Consider the following 16,884-nt stretch of genomic DNA (forward strand, 5'->3'; position numbering starts at 1 on the left):
GAGTTAGTTTATGGAAAGGTTGTCCAGATGGAGAACTCTCCAGTTAAACAGTGGGAGTCTACTTCAGACTCTCCTTTAGCAATCAGCTTGATCTCCCCCAAGGCAGTTTTACTCCATGAAAGTACCAGGCTGTTTCTTAATACATGATAGGGCTGCCAAATGCCTATTATTTGTCATTTCCTGCATTTGCAGGGGGAAAGTGCAGTATTGAGGAAAACTGGGTATTTTGCCTAAGATGCAGACGTTGAAAATAGCTAGTATCCACTGTTCCTCTTGCCAGTTTTTTGCTCTCTTGGCGTATCAGTAAGATACTGAAATATGCACTTTCGCCAGGTACTGTTCTATGGGGAATGTCCTCTGAATTGCCTTGATCTTCAGTGAATATATGTCTGTGGACTCTCATAGGCTCAGTAAGGTATTGCCAGGACCCCAAGGTTTGGCCACAAGAACTCCTGTTTCAGCATTACAATAACTTGTATGCCCTGTGGACCATAGAGTGTTCTGAGTTACAGTCCTGTAGGCTGAGGCTTGTCATAGGTTTGGAGACTTTCTGAATCTACCCTGCAGAAATGGGTGGGCAGCACTGAGCCTTGCTATGGCATTTCAGTCAGGCTTAGTTGGGAAGATTCCTTGCATTCTTTCTTCATTTTGCAGCAGGGCTGTCATTTTGTCATCGTAAGGAATGCACTCTTGTGTTTGAGGCTCTTTCTGTATACTTAATTATATGCTTACTTAACCTGAGCAAAATATTGATTAAATTTTATGGTGAACTATGGTGATACCTTGTTGGGGATCAGAATGATTGGGGTTGCAGAAACAAAGCATTTAACGTGCTGAAATAATTCCCTGACAATTTCTGCTTTGTTGCAGCATTGAAGCAGCTGTGGCTATTTTTGCCCAAGCCAGACCACCTGGTATTTATAAAGGTGACTATTTGAAAGAACTCTTCCGTCGATATGGCGATGGAGTGGAGGCGCCGACCCCTCCCCCTTTGCCAGAGTGGTGCTTTGATGAAGATGAAGAAGAGGATGAGGATGATAACTGCAAACCAAGAACCCCCGAATCAGAAGCTGGGTCATCGACTTCATTTTCAGGCAAAAGAAGAAAAGAACACTTAAAGCTGGTAATGTTGTCCCAAGAGAGCTTAGCTGTATTTGAAATTAGCTAAAACAAACTTACTCTCTTGTGCTGATCAGAGTCTGATACACTCCTTTGGAACTGCAGAGATTAAGGAACCTGTTTTTGTGTTATTTGCTATACTAGGACAACAGAGTTGCTCCTGAAATGTAAAAAGTAGAAGACTCTGCATAGAGTGCAAACAGAATGGGCTGGGAAAATGGACAAACAAGATGTTTGGGTTGCAGACACCAATGTTTTGGATTTAGCCACATATTCTTCTTTTAAGCAGCTTCTAAAATGCATGGCGATGGTGGTGGGATGAGTTCTAATGTTGACAGAAGGAAAGTTAAGTACCTCTGGGCGAATGCAAGACTTTCAGATCCCAGCGTGTCAGGGGTCGGGAGGAGTGAAGGCAGCAAGTGTGATAAAATTCTGGAAAGCAGGAAAAAGGGCTTTGAAATTGTTCCTTTTCTGCTTTGGTTGGTAGTCCTGTGTTTCCATCCTACTGTTCAATGCTTTCTTTTCACTTCCTTTTCACCAACCACCAGAACTTCATTCAAAAGGTCCGGAATTCCATAATAAACCAATACAAACATTGATAGCTATTTATATCTAGTATCCTATGCAATTTCCTTAGGGTAGAAGTAGTTGCTTAATTTTGAAATGCTCTGGAATCTAAAAATTTTGCTACAGAATGAGCACTCTATTTTTGTGTTGGATAACTCTGGGGTGTAAGGGAAGAATAGTTCCAGTACAAGGAACCTGGATACAGAAGATGATGAAAACCCTTTTTGTTTTCTAAATTCGGGGTATAAAAGTTTAGAATTGTGTTTCTCTAGGGAGTTAGAGTCATGTAAATTCATAACTGGTAACTTAATGGCTTTTCTGTGAACAGTTTTTCTTTCATTGAGTAGAGCCGTGGGACTTTTAATTAGTGGATGGAAATTCACAACTGTGATGCTTTTCAGCTAGCCGCGAAATTGAAATTCTGAATGCTTAAATTAGTAAACAGATTGTACATAACCTTATCTATTTTAGTTGACATGGCAAGCAGTTATGTGAACTTTTAAAAATAGATTTCTGTGACTAATGGTCACAGAACTTTCTTTGCATGATGTGATTGCAGCAAATGGACTGTGTTTTGGTATTTGATTGGATAGGGTTTCACATTCTATATATTTTATCTGCTTGTTTTGCCTTTCTTGGCATATTTGAAAATAATAGTGAGGTTTATAATCTTAAACATCTGATCTTTGGCCAGCTGGTGAAGCAGCAGGTACACATGATGTTGAGGACTGTGTGCCTCTTACCTCCCTTGCTGCTTTCCTTTTCCTTACTGCAGGGCCATCAGTTCTGAATGGCTACTAAGAGGTGGGGCTTAGCAGTGGTTCATACTCAGCGGAAGGAGTTTTTTAACACCCAGAATTTTGAAAGTGATGCTATACTACAGATGTGTGCATTAATTATTATTTTTTAATTACACGTTTCTCTGGCATAGGGCAAACCTCCATAAGCATAACTAGAATGGTTGGGGCAATGGTAGTTTCCCTTCGTTATCTCTTCTTCAGGAAAGTGTGGTCTGCCATGAACGCATTAGGCTGCATCCTCTTTTATTCAAACTAAATTCTCATCTGTTAATTCAAAACCACAGTAGAGGAAGAGATGCAGCTCCATGACTGTCCCTCGTTTTATCACCTAGTCATTTGAAAAAAACCATAAAGCTAAATTGTGCGAATAAGCATATTAATAATTGAAGCAGAATTCAAAGATGAAGCGATTCGAGCGAGTAGAATAGTTTGGTTAATATGCATATTCATATAATTGAGTTTTACAGCTTTGGATGCACTCTTTGTCAAGGAGTGTAGGGAAGAAGAATTCTATTGAAAGCTTTAGCTTTGCCAGTAGCTGAATAGAGAAGGAGGCAGCACTGTATCTGACTGAACTATAGGAAGGCAGAACTATGAGGAGAAGAGCTTGTCAGGTATCCTTTAGCATTTTGGTTGCTGAGGTCACTAAAAAGCTACCATTAGCCGAATGTAAGAGTGAGGAACCTTTTTCTTGCTAAGGGGCCGCATTCCCTCAGGTGTAATGTTTTAGGCACTGCATGCCAGTGGTGGGCAGAGCCACGGTTGGCAGTGGGCAAGGCCAGAGCCATTCATCACTGTTCATCACTCATACCTCTTGCACATACATGCCTCACGCCATCTGTTTGTCTGTTCACACACATATACCTCTCATTTCACACACACACACACACACACACACACACACACACACACACAGTTTATCCTTATGTCCATTCACAGACACTTATCCAATCCAAACACCCACCCCCCGCTTAATTGAAAGCAGGCAGGTGACTGGGAGAACAACAGAGCCATCTCTCGGAAAATGACAAACAGCCGAGAAGAAGGCGGCTGGCCAGTTGGAAATGTGCTATGGGCAGCATTTAAAATTTGCCAGGCACATTTTGCACCTGGCTACTGGCCACTTAGGACCAAGTGAAGATGCCTGGGTGCCAGGATAGCACCTGATATCTCCGCTAACTGGAGGTGCATGCCTTGAGATCATTGGACCTTGCCTGTTTTCACGCACTAGCAACACATTCTGTAGAAATCTGTCAGTTATATTTTACCTGCACAATCAGAATGAATTTCAGGAACCAAAAAGTCATACTGAAAAACATGACTTTCAAGCCGGCGGGCCCCCAAATGCCAACTGTTTTGGTGACTGTAACCCTGGGTGAAGGAGCCATTTGGCGCCTAACTTATGTATCTGAGTTTCTAAGACTGGCAGTGGGTCAGGTTTGACCCAAAGTAAGGAGATTCAATAGTTCCCCAGACATAGCCTAAAGATTAAGGGCTGTCTAAACAAATTAATAGTCTGATAAATTTTGAACTTCACAAGATGTACAGAGAAAATATTTATTGGAAACATTCCAGGACGTAATACCTTTCATATTTCCTGTATCTAGCAGCCAGCTGCTGGGAAGCTTTTCCATTGCTTCCCTAGACTTTCAGCACTGTTGGGTTGGTCAGTTCTCAAGAGTTGTTAATACATGATAACGAAACAGTAGCAGCTTCACTGGCTGATGTTTGAATTCTGTAAGGGCAAAATAGTTGAATTCTGATTGTAAAACACACTTCTGTGTGCTAGTTGATAACAGACAAATTAGGCTTAGAATACTTTTTTTCGCAGTTCAATCCCTATGAAAGCAAAAACTGAGAAGCATGTTTGTCTAATGTGAAATCTTGTGTGTTTTGAAGCTTAACTGTGCATAGCGTAGCTGAGCTTGCAGATGTAGAGATAAGAGAAGATAGCGTGGCTTTTGGAGTGTGCAAAATATGGGTATCTTTGGTTGAAAAGGTCTTTTCCTGTTCTGAACTTCCTTTGTACAAACAGCTTTATAAGATAGGCATGGCAGAATAAACAGTATACATTTGTTCAGAAAGGTCACATGAAGCATGATGTGGTTTCTGAGCAGCGTCAGAAAGAAAATCAATTTTAGATATCGCCCGGGTCCTGTGCTTGCTTTCCTGGTCTGGATTTATTGTGCTTTTTTTTTAGGAGATGCAGGGCAGGTGAAAGCCTTGCAGATAGGTGCTTGTGAGCTGCTCCAGCCCACTCACAATGGTACACTTGGTCATGCCCTGCTTGGATCAGGGACAGCTGGATTCATATGATCTGCACAGCCATGGAGCTCAGTGGGTGACCTTGAGTAAATTGCTGTTGGGCTACAGCGGTGGTGTTTCGTGAAAAAAACACCAAGGTGCACCCTATGTTACACCTTGAGCTGCCTTGAGGAAGGGCACAGTAAAAATGACACACACACACACACGGCACTGCTTCAGGGGAACCTAGTCAGTTTGTTATCCTTGTTAAACAGAGCATAATATGAAGATATATTGATTTTGCTATTAATCAGTTGGCACATTTAAATCAATTATGCAATATCTACATCCAGAAGTTACCGTATTTTTCCGTGTATAACACACACCCAGGTATAAGACGCCCCCTATTTTTGGGGACAAAATTAACTCACCCGCCTGACCAACACTTCCTATTGCATGCGACAAAGAAGCTACCAGTTGTCTCACTGCTTGCAGACGGCAGCTGCAAATCACCCTCCATATCACCGCAGCAGCGGCTAGTCGACAAAAACCCTTGCCGCAGCAATGAATCACCCGCACTACCGTCGCTGAAAGTCTTCTGCTCACGGCAGCAACCAATCCCTAGTCCCAACTCAACACTATCCATGTATAAGACAACCTCAATTTTAAAACATTATTTTAACGTAAAAAGCCCCTCGTCTTATACATGGAAAACTATGGTACTTGGGAATGTTTGGTGGAGATCAGAGGTTGAATCTAAGACAAACTTAAAGCAGACATATTGAAAACAATGGATGTGACTAGCTTTAGATTACATCATCCATGTAAAATTTAAAATTGCATCAGCAGAAATGTGCTGGACAAAAAATAGCAGTGTACGGTAATCTAATTTCTTAAATCTTACTTCAAATGTGAATTTGTACCTACTTAATGCTGAAATCTGGATAACCATATCATCAGATTTTCAGGCTGTTGTTTGTTGTATTCTGATTGTTTTGTTCTGTGTGTTTATTTTTAGGGTGCTGTGTTCTTGGAAGGAATATCAGTTAAGCATGTAACCCAAGTAACAACTCAACCAAAGTTAGGAGAGATACAACGCAAATGCCAGCAGTTTTGTGGCTGGAAAGGGTATGGAAACACATATTTGGAAAAAAACAAAAATAAATAGTTTGTATACTGTAAACTAGAAATAGGTATGTCTGCCATACCTCTAAAGATACTAGGTTTCTTAAAAATATAAAAGTGAAATATTTCAGTAAATGGCATCTTTAGATAATTGTTACCTCCTTTTTGAAGTGCTTAATTAAAAGATGCTGATTGCAAGATATGGAAGTAGAAATCTTCATCTAAACTTTCACTGAATTGAAATGGTATCAGAAGTTGCATGGAAAAAAACTACCACAGATACTAATTGGGAACCACTGTTTGAGGGTGATAATCATACTCAGAGTAGAACCATTGAAATCAATGGACTGGTGGGTGTACACTGAGTTTGAGTTAGTTGGGTGGGTATCGCCTTTTGAGCATATACCAAGTTTACTACCTGAATAATATTTTTGAATTTGCTTTGGAAACTCACAAGACCCTTTCAAAAGCTGTTGTCCCAGATGGGGGAGCCCAGTATTCAATTGCTCTGAAAGATTTAATGTGTGGATATTAGCTGCAGCTAGTATACCAAAAGGGACGCGGGTGGCGCTGTGGGTTAAAGCCTCAGTGCCTAGGGCTTGCCGATCGAAAGGTCGGCGGTTCGAATCCCCGCGGCGGGGTGCGCTCCCGCTGCTCGGTCCCAGCGCCTGCCAACCTAGCAGTTCGAAAGCACCCTCGGGTGCAAGTAGATAAATAGGGACCGCTTTCTAGCGGGAAGGTAAACGGCGTTTCCGTGTGCAGCTCTGGCTCGCCAGAGCAGCGATGTCACGATGGCCATGTGACCCGGAAGTGTCTCCGGACAGCGCTGGCCCCTGGCCTCTTAAGTGAGATGGGCGCACAACCCCAGAGTCTGGCAAGACTGGCCCGTACGGGCAGGGGTACCTTTACCTTTACCTTTACCTAGTATACCAAAATCCTAAGCAGTCATTTTGGCCACAAGACGGAAACATTTTGCAAGCACTTCCATCTTCCCAAAAAAGTGATTCCTGTTTGAAAGCCACTATTTCAGGAAAGCTGATTGCCAAGAAAGGCTGATTGTAGAGTGATGCTGCAAGATATTAATAAGGCTTCTTTCCCCAAACTTTAGAACTGGATTCCCCGGGGCACAACCTGTTTCTATGGATGAGCAAAATATTAAACTTTTAGAGCAGAAGCCATACAAAGTAAGCTGGAAAGCAGATGGAACTCGGTAAGTTGAAATTTCTTTATAAATTCGTGTTCCAAACACAAATTATGAATTGTTCTGACATGCCACCTTTTTGATATGCATAATGCATGTCCTTGTGTGTGATTTTTTTAAAATGGGGTGTGATTTTTTTGCTGCACAGCCTTACATCTTTGTGAATTAGAAAGCATTGTTAATAATACTGCTGCTAAAACTTTATTAGGATGACTTTCAGCTTGCTCATTCTGCAGGAGACCCAACCCAACTGATCTTCCCACAGTTTTAATTTATTGTTTTAACTGATTTTGCAATGCTTTGCAGTATACATATCCATCATACATATTATGTAATACCACTCATAGTACAAAAGAGTTTATAACTGATTGAACAAATGCCTACCAAATGAGAAGCAGAAAGAAATATTAGCAAGCTTGTAATTAAAAAAGCTATTTTAATTTATATGATTTGGCTTTTGTTGGGATTCTTTAATGGTACTTAGAGTTTATGCAAGGAGACAGTATACTGTTTGCTTAGACTTGCTTATACAGGGTGAGTCTTTTAAAAGAGGCTCCATGGAACATGTGTACTCTGTATCCACAGGGCCTCTTTTAAAGGACTCACCCTGTACATTAAAAAGATTTGTGCATACCCTCCCCCCGCCCTGGCTCTCATCTCTATTCTTGTGCTGACCTTGGGTGTTAACTACTTAAATCTTTACAATACTGTAATGAATTATGTGTTTCTTCTGCTCTCCTGCTGTGTTACGCTGAGGAAGACATGGTCTTCTTCAAAACTCTGTTGCCTTGTTTTTACCTGCTGCATTTGCCATATGCCCCTGTCATTTGTTATTGCCTACTCTGTATACCCAAAGTTTGCTCTTTCAGACAGTCAGCATTGCCTCCTAGGCTGGGGTTCCTTTGACTTTGGGTACAATCTAATGTATAATTTGTCTATTAGAAAGGTTAAGAAATGTATGTACATACTCTAGTTTATTTGAGAGTTTCTAGAGTATGAAAATACATAGTCATGCAACATCAAAACAAGTGTGCTCTCTTTTTGCCACTCTTAAGCCACAAATAGACTTGCTGGACCACGTGGTAGTCATGTGAGCTTTCTCTGAATTTGTTCTGAGTAAATAATGATTTTTAACTAGATCTTGTTGGCTGGAGTTGTTGGTTATTGGGTGATAGTTAAGTCACCTTTGGTTACTGTGCTCTCCTACCAAGACTTTCATCCATATTCCTAAAAACTAGAAGCTTTGCATATGCTGGGTGATGGGGGAAAACTGAGACTGCATTTTCTGACAGGGTGAATTGATTGCTGCCATGCAGACTTCCTGTTTACCACTGAAAATGGTTATTGGCACACAATATTTTTGGTAGTCTTAAAGATCACATCGTTGTGCAGAGAAAACACAGGACCAGTTTTTCTGGCCAGCTCATGTTAATGCCACTTACTAGCATAGTCAGAGAAGAACCAAGTACACCAGGACTTAAAGATTCTATACTTTTGTATTCACAACTACACTAGAAAACAGTGCACACCATCCATCTCCCCATTATTCCTCATGGTAATATGGAGAACTGGAAAGTGAAATGCAGTCGCACACATTGACATCCTGCATTATTTTTGGGTGTGTAATATCTACTCACGGCTAGCTCCTGGAGTTACTAGGTTTTGTCTTCTCTGTTACTGGGAAAAACTTACCTGGCTTTGATGATCAGCTTTCATTTCTGCTATACCTGTCTCAAAACACCATGCACAACTTTTCACCTTGAGCAAAGATGCTAAACTGTGGAATCCCTTCTTAGTAATTCTGTAGGCTGTGTGGCTGCCTATACACGTTTCTAATAATGATGATGATGATGATGACAAAAAACCCAGCACACCAAAGCACACACAGAATAGTACTTTAGCTTACAGATCTGTTTCCTTCCCTACTGGGTTTGAAGATTTGCAGTAGTAGTCACAAAGGTTAATCTAGAAACATCATCCTGAAATCCAAATAAGATTAAGGGTGGTACACAAATGTTTTAAATAATAAATAAATATCAGGGATGTGGGACTTGTGCTTTCACATATACTGGAAATCTTTGAGTTGGAGAAGGCAATTCCTTTATAACTACGAATATATTCATTCTTGCAGAATACATGCTGCACTTAACTAAAATATACAAGCATGCTTTAATCACACTGTGCTTACATATTTATGTTTAATTCATCTGCATATATCCTCTTGTTTTCTGGCACGGAGCTCAGGGGAAAAGAACTTACTCTGATACAATTTCAATGTCTGAACAATTTAGGTTTTAAAACTTTGCCTCTAAACGTTCCATGAAATGAATTGTATAATGAATTTACTGAAATAGATTTTTATTAAGCTGCTGCTGTCTCTGAAATGTTTTTATGCTAATATATTCATGAGAAAGAGATCTAAAAGGCAAACTAATTTTTTTCTATTACACAAATTATTCTTGTGGTCCTGATATGGGGTATAATATTATAGGTTAGGAGTAGCTAAGGGAAGTATGGTTTTACAAATGTACCCAATTTGGAAGGATGAGGTTATTGAAATTGAAATTGTATGAATAAGATAATTATCACAATATGGTGAGGCGGGTTCTATACTTGCTGCTGCGATTGGCTTTTGTAATGAAAAGTATAATTAGGCCAGGTGGTTAATGGTTCGCTTCAATCCCTAGATACGTATCTCATTAATAATGTTTGTAGCAGATGTTTGTTCTAATGAGTGGAGGTGAATGCTCAGGCTGGAATAGTGTGGGGAGGGAATGAGACACCCATCTTTGGGAGACTCAAAACAACTACTGAGAATATTACAAAAGGGTTTGGGTTGTTTATGAAATAGATAGCAATAGTGAAAAAGGCAGTTCTAAATTTTATGATTAGAAAATTTGTTATCCAATAAAAACTGTTAACTGATGGGGTTTTTTTAGGCAAATGCGATAATTTTGTTTTTGAGATAACACATGTAATTTTTTGAAATGATTCTGAGAGATAGACAGATGAGTATTCTTTAGGTTGAGGGAATTGTTTTCAATAAAACATTCAATATAAACTGTTATGGGAAATGGCTATTATATTCTAATAACCAGTGCATGGTAGCTGCCATGTAAAAAACAGCATTATTCAAAAATTGTTCTGAATGTGACTAGGCAACCTCAGTCTCTTTCCTTACAGCCACAGTTTGAAACCAATTGTTTAAATCAAATCTTTGTAACTTTTGTGTATTCATTTTGTATATAAACACTTAAATAGGAAATCACATTGCTTGCACAGTTTTGCCAAACACATAGAATTTTCATGGATTAGTAAACTCGGTGAATAAGGTTGTATTTGTTTCTTGGAATAAAATGAATACTGGAGCACGTTAGGTAAGAGAAGTCTTTTCTTATCCATGCTGTTGATGAAATTTGGTTTCTGTAGATTCATATTGAAACTGCATCCCTGAGGGTGCAGTGCTTCTGTGTGGCTTGGAAGGTAACTGGTTATAATATTTTAACGAAGGTGGTGATTGCAAGGTAGCACAAAGCAGATTGGTAATAGGGTATGGCAGATCAGGCAGAACTGTAGAAATACCAGGCAGTTCCTATTTCTGGTATCCCTGACAATACTGCCTGTGCATGTTAGACTGTGTGTGTGTGTGTGTTTAGTAATAAATCCCCTAAAAATCCCCTTTAAAATCTTAAGTCCCTTACAGAGAAGGAAAGATAAGGAAACTCACATTCTTACGGACACAATACAAAACTTGGAAAGGCATGGGGAGGAAAGAGGAAAGCAAGCAGATTTCAGCAAGACTTCTTGAGATTATGCAATCCGAGTGGTATCATCTGATCTGAACCAGTGAGCTTCCCTGCTTTTAAGTACACTTACAGGACTCTTTGACATAACTGGCACTAGATAGCTAACCAGTGGATGTGTTGGCTTAAGACCACACAAAGACAACTGGTGAGGCTTCTAATTTTTCCTTGCTTTCACATTAGAGTAAGCAGGTTCATTTTGGAACTAAAATGATCCTGACTTTTCTTGGCTTTGAAACAGTTTCTTATTCAGATTTTTTAAAATGTATTCTACTGCCCCTATTTAGTTTAAATGTGCTGTTTACTCAGGCATACCTTCCAGGGACCCATGCCAAAAGTGGACAGGGTCAAGATTTTGATTTTCATCAAAATGAAATGATAATTAATAATGAGTATACTAAACTTGTGGTATGGAAGGCAATCTCCCTCCTCCCACCACCAGTATTTAGATGTAACTAGTTTTATACATTCAGAAGTTGTTTTTAAATTGCTTGAGTTGTGGCATTAGCAAGACTATGCAGCTCACCATGATTAAATGATACTTTTTAAATGTACGAATCATCATAAATCAAACCCCCTCATGCTTTTAGATGGGACTGACAGTCATAAGAAATCCTACGCAGCTCACCAAGATTTAATGATTATTATTATTTAAGTGACATTGGTGAAGATGCTTAAATTTATCTCCAATTTATTAAGTTGCTTTCAGGTTCTGACTAGGAACTTTGGAAGCAAGAGGTGGGCAGAGCACCGATTCTGATGGTGTCCAAACCCTCCATAAAACAACTCTCATCTCTAGTGAAGGTTTCCAAGAGCAATGGAAGTTGTTGACCAGAAAAGGCAGGAAACCCAAGTGGCACAGAACACTTGATGAGTGGTTGTTTTGTGTTTCTCTTTTCTTCTGTCACTACTGAAAGCTCTCACCATCATCAGGCCTTGGAGTGCTTGACCAATGCTCAGGAAACATTGGACACTTCCAAAGCTTGTGGATCTCCTCTGATGTTTCTTGTTATATCCAGTGCTTCCTGATCTCTTCCAGTTTGTTTATTTATTATTCTGTTTATGAATTGCTTCCCATAAAATATATTGAAACTGATTGAGCTTTCAGTGCCCTGCCTACTTTCAGGCCAACAAATATTGGACAAGCATTGGAGGAAATCAAGAAGCATCTCTGATGTATGTTTAGTGCTGTTTGAAGACACATTCCCGGGCCTGTTTGAACACCATCAAAAAAAGACAGTGGAGGTCCCTGAGGAGGACCAGAACTTGAGGACTGATGGGACAGTCCAAAAAGTTTCATAGGTTTGACCCAAACTCTTTGCCTCTGGCTTAAATGTACATATCTGATGGGTTTTGGGGTGGTGGTGGGGAGGAACCAAGCTTTTAGATCACTTGAATAGATGTTTCAGTTGCAAAAGTTAGTTTTGTTAAAGTCTGTTCATAATTATGTAGTGCTTATTACATTTAGTACTTAAAACAAACCAATACTTTCTTTTTCCCTGGAGGTCTTTATTCCCATAACTGAAGGAGAAGGGAAGTTTGAAGTTTGGATTGCATTTATGCATAGCCTTTATTTTATGTGCTGCATTTCATGTAAGCTGCCCAGATGGTTACTGCTGATTCCAAGTTCATTTGAGTATCCTGCTGTGGAGTAAATGCTTAGTTATAAAGAACAAACATTTACTAAAAATAATCATTCTTGATTTTGCCCCACATGAAGTGGTACATACTTTTTGGAATTGGATGGAATTGAATTATTACCTTTTTCTGGATTGTTGTAAGAGTTCCTTGAGGCTTATGAGCAGCACTGTTAATCAGCCAGTCTGAAAATGGAATAACCAATACAATAATGTGCTGTACATGCTCATTCGATTATTTACAAAGATACAGTACATCAAAATGCTAATTATCTTGTTTGTGTTGTGAATAATAATCTTGTAGTCCTTTTGTCTTAGAGTACTCTAATTAGATCAAAATAAATGGGATTCTTGTTTGTACGCAATGTTCAAGTTGCATAAGTGTAGACGACTATTTAATTTCATATTGTAGAACATTGAGAAAGGGATACTAAGCTTAGTATTCAAGAACCATCCAACCCTTAAGTGGAAGAGAAGCCAAGTGAAAGCCATCCTCCTAGATCAGTGCTTCGCAAACTTGGGTCTCCAGCTGTTTTTGGACTACAGCTCCCATCATTCCTAAGCTAGCAAGACAAGTGCTCAGGGAAGATGGGAATTGTACTCTGAAAACAGCTGGCGACCCAAGTTTGGGAAACAATGTCCTCAACTAAGAAACATAAAAGTACCGCAATGTTTATGGGTATGTTTATGGAGAGCCAGTGTGGGGCAGTGGTTAAGAGCAGTAGACTTGTAATCTGGTGAACTGGGTTCGCTTCCCCGCTCCTCCACATGCAGCTGCTGGGTGACCTTGGGCCAGTCACACTTCTGTGAAGTCTCTCAGCCTCCTTCACCTCACAGAGTGTTTGTTGTGGGGGAGGAAGGGAAAGGAGATTGTTAGCCGCTTTGAGACTCCTTAGGGTAGAGATAAAGCGGGATATCAAATCCAAACTCTTCTATGTACCATAACTTGTGATTTTGGGGGAATTAGCTCCCCTTACCACCTGGGGGCCATCAGGTACATCATCATCAAATTTATATATTTCCATTCTTCTGAAAATCACAGGGTGGTTCACAACATAAAAAAGCAAAATTAGAACACAAAATACATTTTTAAAAACTCAAAACCTGCTCCCACAAACATATTTAAAAGGACATAGTGCTTGTATTTGGGCCTGGAAACTAATTGTCATCCAGTGCAGTTGGACCAGAATCGGTGTAATATGCTCAAATTGTCTTGCCCTGGTGAGCAACCTGGTTGCCAAATTCTGCACCAAACGATCTTCAGAGGCTGCCCAAAGTATTACATATTGCATTAATCTAACCTAGAGGTTACTAGAGCATAGATGACAGAAGTTAGGCTATCCCTGTCCTGATAGGGGTGCAACTGGGCCATCATCTGAAGCTGATGGATCCTTACTAACTGAAACTCATCCAACACAACAGGACTCGACAGTGCTCTGGACACCCACTGAGATTCATCTGCTGTAACAGTGGAGTCAAGATCCCAGTGGAAGCAAGCAATTTTATCTTCCAAATGCTCTGCAAATAAGTCACAGTGAGCTATTGTCAGTTCTGCCACCTCCTTCAGGCCATGATGTAAGAGGCCCCATACTATCCAGAAAAGCTCTGCTGGACAGCACAATGAGGATGCAATAGAGGCAGCAAAGTATGCCCTCTGCTGCCTTCACTGCCACTAGGTAGGCTTGATTATGAGCCTTCACAAGTGTTTGAAAGCATTTGACCAGAGTTTTCCTCCACTCACATTTGAGCTGTCTCCCAGCTTGTTTCTTTGCCATAAGATCCGAAGTATACTAGGGAGTCAAGCAGGCTCCACAAAGTGGGAGAAGGGTGCTCTGGGATGATTGTTTCAATGGCCCATGCCATTTGGATGTTCCAGAGGTCAGCTAGGTCTTCGGCAGTCATATCAGCCAGAAAGCCCATTTGAAAGCCCATTGGATCCATCAACCTCTGAGGGTGAACCAGCCCTGATGCTGCACTGACTACCCAGTTTGAGGGAGAACAGAGGGAATAGAATCCTCCCCAACCCAAAAAAGGACATTCTGTTGACAAATAGAACTTATAGTTGTAAGTAGTTATTTGCTATATTTCATTATCTTTTTTAAAAAAAACCCGTGCAGTTGTTTTTTTAAAACTTTTTTGGCAGTAGGTATACATCACCTGAATGTTGAGCTTTATTTTAATAGCATCAGTAGATGGCAGTAAATCATGACTGATTTTTATCCTTCCAAGATGACAGATTTATTTCCAGGGATCCTACCACCTAATGACAAATTCAGCTAACTTGACTGTTTATTAGAAACCAAAGAACTATTTTGGGCTTGCCAAAGGGCTTTGATATACCCAGGGGAATATTTGACTTTTCTTTTGTTGTGCCACTTCACAAACTGCTTTTGAAAGTCTTCATTGCAGGCATGGAGGGTTTGCTGTTTGAGGAACATGAGCCCAATGTTCTTTGTGATATGCAAAACAAGTAACACACTTTTTTGGATTCTGTCCTTTATTAAATAATTTCTTTCCCCAAAGATGAAAGAGATTGGGCTTGCTATTTCTGGGGATTTAAAAATAGCAATACACTTGTTTTCTGTTTACATTCATCTGACTTGGAGGGTGGGTTGAAGAAGGTGTGTTCAGTGCCTGACCTAGGGCAAAGTGAAGCTACCATTTCCTAAATCCTTATGTTTACAGTAACCAGAAAGTCTTCTTCTTTGGTGATTACTTGTAGCCGAGTAAGATTGTCTTCCATAAACACGGTTTTAACAATGAGTCCGTAAGTGACTGTGGAGGTCAATTCTGGATCCACACGTCCTTCCACAGTGGGGACATTGGTTTCTAGGTGGGAGTTGATCACAATGTGGATTTGCCAAGCGTGCCTTCCTCTTAGCATGTTTCTCCCTTGCGTTCTGAGTTTGAATGTCTTCAAAGCCCATGAAACCTTTGGTAAAGGCTGTTCTCTAATTGGAGCGCTTGCAGGCAAGTGTTTCCCAATTGTTGGTGTTTATGCTACATTTTTAAAGCTTTGCCTTGAGACAGTCTTTAAGCCTCTTTTGTTGACTACCAGCATTATGCTTTCCATTTTTAAGTTCAGAATAGAGTAGTTGCTTTGGAAGACAATAATCAGGCATCTGCACAACATGACTAGTCCAGCAAAGTTGATGTTGAAGAATCATTGCTTCAACACTGGTGATCTTTGCTTCTTCCAGCACACTGGTATTAGTTCACCTGTCTTCCCAAGTGATGTGTAAAATTTTTCGGAGACACCGTTGATGGAATCTTTCGAGGAGTTGGAGATGGCGTTTAAAGTGGTCCATGTTTCACAAGCATACACTAAGGTTGGTAGTACAATAGCTTTGTAAACAAACATTTCGGTTTCCCTGCGAATGTGCTGGTCCTCAAACACTCTGCACTTCAATCAGGAGACAGCCGCACTTGCGGAGCTCAGGCAATGCTGGATTTCGGCATTCATGTTGGCCCTTGTGGAAAGATAACTGCCCAGGTAGGAGAAGTAATAGAAATTTTCCAACGATACACAATTGAGTTGGATTTGTGGCGCTGCAGAGGGGTTATTGTGTACTCGCTGGTGCAGCACTTTGGTTTTTTGGATGTTGAGTGATAGGCCAAGCTTTTTGTAAGCTTCTGTGAAGATATTTAGGATGGTTTGGAGGTCATCCTGTGTCTGACCTAGGGCAAATTGAAGTTACCATTTCCTAAATCCTCATGTTTACAGTAACCAGAAAATAGAGATGCAATAAATGGACCAAGCACATAGGATACCTGTAATGCACAGGGACGGATGCTGGTGACATCATTTAGGAAGTAAAACTTTACTGGAAGCTGGATGCATTTTATATATTTTAAAAATGGTTTCTAGAGTCATGTGCCTTTTGTAATTTTGTACTATTGGTGCCATTGGGGATGCCAAACTGATTAGATTTGGGGATTGGAGTAGGGAGACATCCAGTGGTGCACAAGTGGAACGACCTTCTACTCGTGCAGTCTTCCTTCTCCTCTTCTTCCCCTCAGTTCCCTCGATGTGCTGGGAATCTGCTCTGGAAGGCTAGGGAACCTACAATTTAAAATATTAATATGGCAGTATTGTTAAAGTGTATTAAAGTTGTTTAAACACCTGGGACGCACTGAAATACTTGAGTCTCTAACTGTGTAATTGAATTCCTTCCCAAAAGTTGCTTCAGATCACAGCTGAAATCTAACTGTATTTGCGACTTAAGCTATGTGATCTCATAGACTAAATCATAGTTGCATTGTTCATTTGGCTTAAACTGCAGGAGAGACACAGGATCAATAAACCAGCAACATGATATTTCTTAAAATAAAGTATCCTGGGGAAAGTATTTCAGAGGTGAATGGCGTTCTGAGTATTTCAGCTGCTT

The 16,884-nt window shown here is 40.2% G+C and overlaps 1 protein-coding gene across 3 annotated transcripts in view; it reads left to right on the plus strand.

Annotated features, from left to right (window-relative positions):
• The window catches only part of RNGTT (RNA guanylyltransferase and 5'-phosphatase), a 128,659-nt gene that overhangs the window by 14,260 nt on the left and 97,515 nt on the right, over positions 1 to 16,884 (plus strand). For all 3 annotated transcript variants that reach the window (XM_081905565.1, XM_081905566.1, XM_081905564.1), the window contains exons 6-8: positions 871 to 1,123; positions 5,749 to 5,858; positions 6,964 to 7,065. In XM_081905565.1, the coding sequence (XP_081761691.1) occupies positions 871 to 1,123; positions 5,749 to 5,858; positions 6,964 to 7,065 (465 nt within the window). The remainder of the gene's footprint in view (positions 1 to 870; positions 1,124 to 5,748; positions 5,859 to 6,963; positions 7,066 to 16,884) is intronic.

Source organism: Podarcis melisellensis, assembly GCF_964234715.1.
Source record: "Podarcis melisellensis genome assembly, chromosome: 3".
Classification (NCBI taxonomy): Eukaryota; Metazoa; Chordata; class Lepidosauria; order Squamata; family Lacertidae; genus Podarcis; species Podarcis melisellensis.